Raw genomic sequence first — 9,556 nt, 5'->3', positions numbered from 1 at the left:
AAAAAAATTGTTTGATAAGTTCTATTTTGTAAAAAAAAATAATTAAAATTATAACTATTTTTTTTAGAATTAAATTTAGAAAACATATCTAAGTTTTTTTTGTTTTGTGTTTTAATTTCTAATTTTTAAAATATAAAAAAATAAAAAATACCTATTTTATTAACTATTTTACAAAACAATTTTAAAAACAAAAAAAAAAAATCAGAAAACAATCAAACACACCTAAGTTTCATAATCCTTCACATATGCCTTTGTTGGGGGTGGTAAAGGAATTAGGGGTCTTCGACTCGGCTTGTGAAGGCTTGACTTATATGTCTAAAATTAGTTGTTGGAATCAGACTTGGACTTGTATAAAAAATCATTTAATAAAAAAGTCTCGAGCTCTAATTCAAAAACTTGGCCTTAGAGTCTATTAGGCTGGTCTAGTATATTAATTTTTATTTTATATTTTTTATACTACTTGTAATAGCCCTCTCTCTCTTCAATCTATTTCACCTTGTTTGTTTTATTAGTTAAACAGATATTTTGAATGATTTTGTTTTATATTATACTGTTTGGATCTACATTAAATTTATGAATATTTATGGAATTACTAGTACTGTTAATTGTATATTCTGTTTGGATAAATTATTGTTGTTTTATTTTTTTTAAACAGACTAAATCATGCTTTTATTTTTTGTAAATAAGTCATGCCACACGTCGATAATTATATTCATAACAGGTAACAAACTTGGTCAAACTGATACATTTAAACACAGGTTTAGCCTTCTAATACCAAAACTCGGCTCGGCTCGTCAACACCCCTATGCCTTTGTTTATGCACTTCTTTAAATAATTTAAATTAGAAAAGTGGTGATTACCAAAATTAATAATAATTAGAAAAGTGTTAAATGTAAATCATAATAAACCGTAAGAGTGGATACCCTAATTTTGCGTAATTGTTTCTTGGGTGTATGACTCTCCATCTGTATTTTATTATTATTATAATAGAGGTATGATGATTTTATAGCAGCATAGATTAATATACTAATTTAATTATTAATTTAACTTATATCTAATGATCAAATTTATTATTTATATGAGTCATTACTCATTAGATACAAATGCATTGGTGGAGTGAGATGGGATTAAGGTGTGATCAATATCCGCTCACTTTTAAAGACAAACTATTAGTATTATCCGTGTAGTGATTGAGCAGCCATGCTTATCATCACAAATCATGTTACAATAGCTATTTGCTATTTGTCTTTCAATTTTGTTAAAAGGTAATATTGTTTCAATTATTTTTAAATATATAAAAATATGAAATATATTGGAAAGGAATAGAAGAGTAGATTTAAACATAATAAAGTTGGTCTTGATTTCGTGTCAATCTCAAATATATTTAATGTTTATCTAAATATCAATATAAGATAATTAAATAAATAAGTTACAGATAATTGATTTAGGATTTGAAAGTTTTGATATAAAATAAATTTAAACGGATAAAATTGGTTTTATTTTCTAGCCAATCTTGAACAAATTGGATGTCTATATAAACATCAAAATATAATAAATAAATAAGATAAGATAAGAAGAATAAATTGAAGATTGGATACAAAGTAAGTTTAAATGTGTTAAAATTTATTTTATTTTATAGTCATTCTCATCTAAATATCAATATATAATAAATAAGATAAGAAGATTGGAATTAGAGTTTGAAAAAATTGGATAGAAAGTAAATTTAAACAAAAATATCGTGTTTAAGGTCATTATTAACAAATGGATCAATGAACTAAAAATGAGTGTAATTTTTTTTTATTCGTATATCACTTAAACAAAAAAAAAAAAAAAACTAATCGTTCTGTTACTAGACATAAAACCATGTGCACTTGAGATAATTTGAAATTCAAAAATAGGATAACAAAAGCCAACCTTAATCCAAATTTAAGGTCTTGCACTTTGGCCGGCTTTGCTATTTGAGTTTAACTGAAACTCTTGTACTTTTCTTCCTCACACTATAAAGGTAACAAATAAGAGTCACTGTTAATTACTCATAACCAAAGCCATAAGTTAAGGTATTATCACAATGGCTGCACGTTCTGCTAGTCCTCAACTGGAACTTGTTACATGTTCAATTCTGCTGCTAGCACTCTTTGCAACAATAGCCACTAGTGCTGATATATTCCTTGATTGGCACGTTTCTACTGACTTCGATCTAAAGCCAGTTTCTGCAGATCAACCGGTAGAGATTGTAGCCTTTGATTTATTCATATTTTTATTTGTTTTGAGTCATCATCATACACATTGTTGCCTAATAATCTCATTGCTGATATGAATGGCAGGTTATAACAATCAATGGCATGTTTCCTGGGCCCCTTATAAATGCAACAACAAATGATAATATTCATGTCACTGTTTTCAATGATTTGGATGAACCCTTGCTATTTACATGGTATATAATACTCTCTTTCTTTCTCTCTAAATAATCATCATGCACTACTGTAAAAGTCCCAATTGTAGCATAAGAAAGCCAATGTTAATGGAAAATTCAAGATTCATATATTTTAATTATTATGGTATTAATCGCTTTAGTTTTATGAATGGAGTTATGCACTAAGGATACATAATTCTGGTTCTGATATGTAGGAATGGCATACAGCAAAGGCTAAACTCATGGCAAGATGGAGTGTCTGGTACAAACTGCCCCATCCAACCTGGCACCAACTGGACTTATGTTTTCCAAACCAAAGACCAGATTGGCACATTCTTCTACTTCCCTTCCACCAATTTCACGAAAGCTGGTGGAGGGTTTGGTCCAATTAGAGTCAACAATCGTCCTGTGATAACTGTTCCTTTTCCAAAACCTGAAGCAGAGTTTGATCTTTTAATTGGTGATTGGTACAATAGTAGCTACAAGGTAACTCACTCCTTTCTTGTCATATTACCATTGATTATTCTCACTTTTGAACATTGATAATATGGCATGAGAAGTTCCCTAGAATGCCATTCCATTTGCATGTGTTATCTATTTGTATTTATTTTTGGATTTGCTCATTCTTAATAGTGAATATATTTGATATAATTTCAACCAGGATATTAGGTCCAGTTTGAAAACTACGGATGTTATTTCCCCTGATTGGATGCTAATAAATGGCAAAGGACCATATATGAACCCTTCTTCAAAATCATATGAAATCTTCAATGTTACACAAGGTAAGAACTGAACAAGACAAGTCTTAGTTACTCCCACTTTATCATCATGTTGTTTATTAATATAACTCCTTTATGATAATGTGTCACAGGCAAAACATATTTGCTTAGGATATCAAATGTAGGGACAGCTTGGAGCTTCAATTTCAGGATTCAAGATCATCTAATGGTTCTTGTTGAAACTGAAGGGTCTTATGCCAATCAGATAAAGTTGGAGTCTCTTGATGTTCATGTAGGCCAATCCTACTCAGTTCTTGTCACAGCAGACCAAAATGCTGCTGATTTCGACATAGTGGCCTCTCCTAAAATGATTGATGCCACAAATATGAGCAGTCTTGTTGGCGTTGCTGTGCTTCATTACGATAATTCTACCACACCTGCTAATGGATCTCTCCCATGTGGTCCAGATCCATTTGATATGCAGTTTTCCATCAACCAAGCAAAATCCATTAGGTAATTGCATGTCACAAAATGGTGCTCTGTATACTAAAAAAAAGAGCTTCTCTAATTTCTTGTTTTTGTTTTTTCATCTAATGTTAGCATACTATTATGTTAGCAATAGCAATCAATGCCTTTAAACAGTTTTGAGAAGTTAAGAAAACTTAAAATTCTGATTTTGAGGTCATATTCAAAACATATACAAACATTCACATTGTGGGTTTATTTGAATTGAAGGTGGAACCTGACCACTGGAGCTGCAAGGCCTAATCCTCAAGGAACCTTCAACGTAACAAATGTGACAATATCTGAGACTTTCATTCTACAGACATCAACAGCGACGGTTGATCAATTACCTCGTTACACTGTCAACAATGTGTCATACTTGACCCCAGATACACCACTGAAGCTAGCTGATTACATTACCAATGGAACAGGAGTATATAAACTTGATGCTTTTTCTAAGAACTCTTCAAATGCCAATGCCGTTCGTGGAGTTTTTGTAGCAAGTGCATTACATAAAGGGTGGACGGAGATAGTGCTTCAAAACAAGTTAGACACCATTGATACTTGGCATTTGGATGGATATAGCTTCTTTGTCGTCGGGTAAGTGTTACATAGGAATATACCACATTAAGTAGAATTGCTTAACTTAACCAGTTGTGTTACTTACCACATTAAGTGATCAAGTAAACTACTTAATGAGTTGTATTACCATGAAATTGGTTTCACGGTGAATCCTATATGTGATAACATTTGGATAAATTCAAAGTTATAAAATATGTACATATTATAAAATTGTCTACGGATATATTGGCATGTTAATAGTTTATTGTAGCACAACTCTAAATTAATTATGAGTGGCTCTTTTCTCCACCCTCATTCTATCTTAAAAAAATCAGCTTCAAATCATAATATTTTCTGCATATGAAATTTCCCAGTTCATAAATAACAAGTTTTTGTTACCTATGTTTCTGTTTAGATTTGGTTACGGAGAATGGGAACCAGAATCACGGTCAACTTATAACCTTTATGACCCAGTAGCTCGCTCCACAGTGCAAGTGTACCCAGGATGGTGGAGTGCAGTGTATGTGTACCCTGACAACCCTGGAATGTGGAACTTGAGATCACAGAAATTGAAAAACTGGTATTTAGGTGAGGAGCTCTATGTAAGAGTTTATGATCCTGATCCCAACCCTGCCAGAGAGAGGCCATCACCACAGAATCTCCTTTTTTGTGGTTAGTTAATGTGAAAAGTTTCTTCCACTTTTTTCTCCCTATCTCTCTCTTTAAAAAGCTTACATTCTTGAATGATGATGAATACATGGATTATATTATTGATGCTTTTGAATGTTCACAGGCATTTTTCAATTTCTGGCTCCACCTCCTGCTCCAGCCCCTCCTCCCCTTTTTCCTCCCTGCTATCCATTTCCAATAAAACCACCACCACCACCACCATCATCCAAGGCACACAATCCACATAGAGCAAGGTATTAACATATTTTGAGTTGTGACATCATTTATGAGAAATGCTTACAATTTAATGAGTTCTTCTTTCTCTGTTTTCTTTGTGGTACTATAATAGGTCTCTTGTTGCTATGATCACCACTGCCATCTGTTTCCTCTATTTTGGTCTCCACTGAGAGGGTGCATCCTTTGCTAAGGAGATTGGAGATATGAAGATAACTTTACTTTAGTATTTTCTTCTTTTTTAAGTAGTTATATCAACAATGAAAGCAATTCACCATTTTTTTTCTTCTTTTATAGCAAGTTATTACGTCAAGAATGACAAAAATATTTGTCACTTATTATTACTTTGATCATGTTACTAGTTTAATTTTGAATATATACAAGTTAAGGTTTGCATTGTCATTCTGTGGCCATGTTGCTTAATCTACAACAGGGTGGAAAATGATGCATGTTTTACGGTCTGCATCATGCAAGGGTGTCATGAATCATGATGTTGCTTAATCTAAAAAAGGGTGGGAAATGATGCATGTTTTAGGGCCGGCTACGTGCAAGTGCGTCTTGATTGGCATATTACTAGTAAACATTTTTCACAACTTAATGTTTCATGTTGTCCCTTTTCATTCCTATGCAATACTCTCAATTGTTAATTAAATCATGATGTTACCATTTTCATTGATATATTTTCTCCGAGTGTCCACTCTCACTAGACTACTGACCTATTAACTAACCACTACAAACGATAATAGGTAGTAATGTGGTTATAAGCTATTAGTACTTACAACTATGTCGTTAACTGAAAACTGTACGATGATTAAGAAACTTTGACACTAACACATAGCAAAACTTTAAAGGGGCGTTTGGTAGAGGAAAAAAAAATTTTTATCCGAAAATCTCAATTTTTAAAAATATGATTTTTACGTTCAGTTTACGATAATATTTAAAAATTAAAAATTTAAAAAAATTTAATTTTCTGAAAATCTCCAAGAATCTCATGTACCAAACGGGCTCTAAGTGTTTAGTTAGGACTTGGAAGTATCATGTTAGGCGTAACTTTAAAGTAACATGTAAAAGAGGTAAAGTGTAAGGTAGAGGCAAAGTATATTGAAGACTGATGTATTGTGTATACTCTACGTATAGCCTACACTTTATTCCATTCATATTTGAGATGGGTTCATGTTGCTCCGATAATTTGTGAACCTCTGAAGTCATTTGGGCTGAGTGAAATTGCTATATCTTTTTCCAGATCTCACGTAAAAATATCAGACTTCAATTTTCGTCCACCGTTCATAGTGACATGAATCCATATTTGATTACTATTAAAAAAAAAAAGGTAGGAGCTGATCAATTTTTCTTTTTTTGGAGGTTTCTGATCAATTTTTCTAATTATAGAACTGAACCAAATTAAATTAATCTTATTCTGTTTGATTTGACTTGGTTCAACAAGTTATTGACTAAACACCTCTTTTTTCTTAAAAAAAATTTGGTCCAACTTCACTTTTTTAATTTTCATGACCATTAACAATAAATTGGCGTAAAATTTCCATGATGACAAATATATATATATATATAAAAGTCCAAACATGTCATTTTTCCCATCACCTTAAACTCATATATGACCTCATATTTATAGGACGGGTTTAGCTTTAGCAATTGGACCCCTAAATTAGCAACTTACTCAACTTGGCAACTTTAGCCGCCTCACTCGTTGCCTCCATCCATTTCCTCATTATCTCTCTTCCTTTTTTTTTTATTATATCTATTTTATATTCTTTCTGAGTACTTAGATACATCCTCAACTTGTACTTACATAATCTCATGATGCATTTTGACTTTTGATTTCTTAAAAAAAAAAAAAGAGAGAGAGAGAGAGACTTTGGTGGTAAAATGTTGGTATAATAATCTTATAAAACACAATGGCCTTACTAAAAATAGGTTGAGTGTAAATCTATGCTTATGGAGGAACTCAGTTTTCTTCAAGGCCTCTATCTTTTTACTTCATGTAAAAAAAAAAAAAAGAGATAATAAAATTCAATATCCCATGTAGCTTATTAATGTATTAAATAGAACTGCAATCTTTACTTTCCTTTGTGGAATTGACCTGCTATCTAGTTTTGGTATTTATTAGCTGTACATCTAGGCCAAGCTTGAGGATCCAGTGGAGAAATTTGAGGCTTGTGAACTATGAAGTACTACTGTAGGGTTTCATGGGTTGCTTAGGTGTAATGAGTAGGCAATTAACTAGCACAAGCAAAGAAAAGAACAAAATAATATGAACAGTAACATTTTTTTAATGTTAACATATTGGTAAAGGAGAATGAGCATTCATGTGGGAATAGCAGTTACTTACTGGCTTTCCATTCTTTTATTCTATTTCCATCACCCAAACACACTTAAGAGGGGAGACAGAAACATAACATACAGAGAGAGAGAGAGAGAGAGGAGGCAGGCTTTCTTGTGGACAAAACAACGAAGCTTAAACAAAGACTTTTGTGATAGTAGCAACACCCTCTCTGCCTCTCTTTCTCTCTGCAGTCATAATACATCACATTCTCTGTCACAGAAAAAAGAGCAAAAAACCAATGAAAAAAAGGAAGAAAAGGATACCCAACATGCGCTATCCATGAGTTAATAGAGGTCTTTTTCAGAGAACAAAATTTAAAATTTTTCTTCAATAAACAACTGAACTCACCCATAATCATTAGGTGCTTGATCAAGTTGATAAAGAATCAAAAATCATGTAATAATTTGAAATGTATAGAAAAGAATCAGATCAGACAACAAATGTATTGCTACAATTGTATGATAACCAAGTTTCTTGATTATCTTGTTAGTAATGACAATCCACCAAAGTTGGGGCGGAGAAGACAAGATTTGTTTGTTGTTGTTGTTGTTTCTGCCCATGTTGTTGTTGTTGCTGCCCATGTTGTTGTTGTTGTTGTTGTTGTTGCTTGGATGCAAAGGCAAACTTGGATTCTCTTTGATGATCATCTTCTGGGGCAGGAAGGTTGAGATCCAAATCCAAATTCAGCACATTTCTTCTCTTTCTGGGTTGATCTTCTTCTGGTTCCAAAGCCATTGGGGTCAAAGAGAGTGTGGTGTTGGTCCCCACCGGTGCACGGTGGCGTCTCATATGGCCACCGAGTGCCTGTCCTGATGTGAATTCAGCACCACAAACAGAACACTCATGCACCTTGGACTTGTTGTTATTGGTATACAAATTCCCCCTGCTATTCAATTGAAGGGAAAGTGATTTATTGGTCTTGATGAATTGAAACTCTTCCTCATCTGCTGACAACAAAAGTTGCTTCTTTTCTTGAGCAATGACCATTGCAGCCATGTTCTTAGGCTTCTTGTGACTAGCCCTGTGTCCTCCAAGTGCTTGAAATGAAGGGAAAGTTTTGTTACATGTCTTGCATTCATATACATAATACCCTGCCCTGCTAGACCCCAAGGTTGCAGCTTCCAAGAATTTTCTACTGCTATACTTGGTGTAGTTCATGGAACTATCTTCCTCGGCTTGTTTTGGAGATTCCCTTGATTGTCCTTGTGCTAGAAGGATCAAGCAATTTGCCATATCCTCCTCTTCATCTGTGCTATCATGTAATCCTGCAGAAGAAGTGGTGGGGGTGCTGTTGTTATTGTTATTATCATTATCATTATAATCCTTCTTGTTGTTGTTGTTGTTGTTGTTGGTGGTGGTGTCATCTCTATTGTAGCAATCTTCCCTTTCTCCTTCTCCCGTTGAAGAATTAGCAGTGATGGAGAAGGGGATAGGGGATTGTGGCCTTACCCTTTTGGTTCTTTTCCCTTTGACAATGTTGGTATGCTCTTTGGAACCCAAAGAGAGTTCCTCTGGTGCTTCCATGTTGATTCCTACACCTCCAAGGAGATCCTTAAAAGAGAGAGAGAGAGAGAGAGAGAGAGAGAGAGAGAGAGAGAGAGAGGATAGGAGGGTTGTAAGGAAGCAGAGAAAGGAGAGTGGGGGTTGGTTATTATATATAGATAGATAGTGAATGATACAATTAAGTTGGGGGAGTCAAAAGCCACCCAATACAACAGTAACTGTGAATCAGCCCTGTAATCATCCAACTTTTGCAAGTGTTTAATTATAGGCAAATTGGATTGGAATTTTAGAAAATTGAAAGAGAGAAAATATAGCACTCAAGAAAAAAGAGACACCAAAAATAATGCAATTTAACAGAAAGTGACCAAATTTGGAGAGTGTGAAACAGGGCAAACAGACTGGAAGAGAGGGGGAAGGAGTGGTTTGTTCAACACATAGTCCGTCTCACACTCTCTTTCTCACACTTTGCCAACGCTTTTCATGAAATTAAAAACTACCCCCAACCAAAGCTTGGTGGCACCATATTAGCATGCTCTTTATTTTTACCCTTTCTCTCTCTCTCAATTCAATAGACTTCTACTCAGAGTAATTAGTAATTACTATTTACCACCA

The 9,556-nt window shown here is 33.7% G+C and overlaps 2 protein-coding genes across 2 annotated transcripts; one reads left to right on the top strand and one right to left on the bottom strand.

The window, feature by feature from the left end:
* Window positions 1-2,068: 2,068 nt before the first annotated feature.
* On the top strand, window positions 2,069-4,874 carry LOC133306026 (monocopper oxidase-like protein SKU5). Its single transcript, XM_061506289.1, has 7 exons — window positions 2,069-2,224; window positions 2,325-2,434; window positions 2,629-2,899; window positions 3,075-3,195; window positions 3,285-3,645; window positions 3,868-4,236; window positions 4,613-4,874. The coding sequence occupies exons 1-7, from the start codon at window positions 2,069-2,071 to the stop codon at window positions 4,872-4,874; spliced, it is 1,650 nt and encodes a 549-aa protein (XP_061362273.1).
* Window positions 4,875-7,927: 3,053 nt separating this feature from the next.
* LOC133306042 (zinc finger protein ZAT5-like) lies at window positions 7,928-8,965 on the bottom strand. Its single transcript, XM_061506317.1, has one exon. The coding sequence runs from the start codon at window positions 8,963-8,965 to the stop codon at window positions 7,928-7,930; it is 1,038 nt and encodes a 345-aa protein (XP_061362301.1).
* Window positions 8,966-9,556: the final 591 nt, after the last annotated feature.

Source organism: Gastrolobium bilobum, unplaced genomic scaffold (assembly GCF_033153095.1).
Source record: "Gastrolobium bilobum isolate Gb01-03AN ecotype WA unplaced genomic scaffold, APGP_CSIRO_Gbil_v1 utg34599, whole genome shotgun sequence".
Lineage (NCBI taxonomy): Eukaryota > Viridiplantae > Streptophyta > Magnoliopsida > Fabales > Fabaceae > Gastrolobium > Gastrolobium bilobum.
Note: the sequence above shows the minus strand (reverse complement) of the source record. Positions and strands in the feature narration are given on the sequence as shown.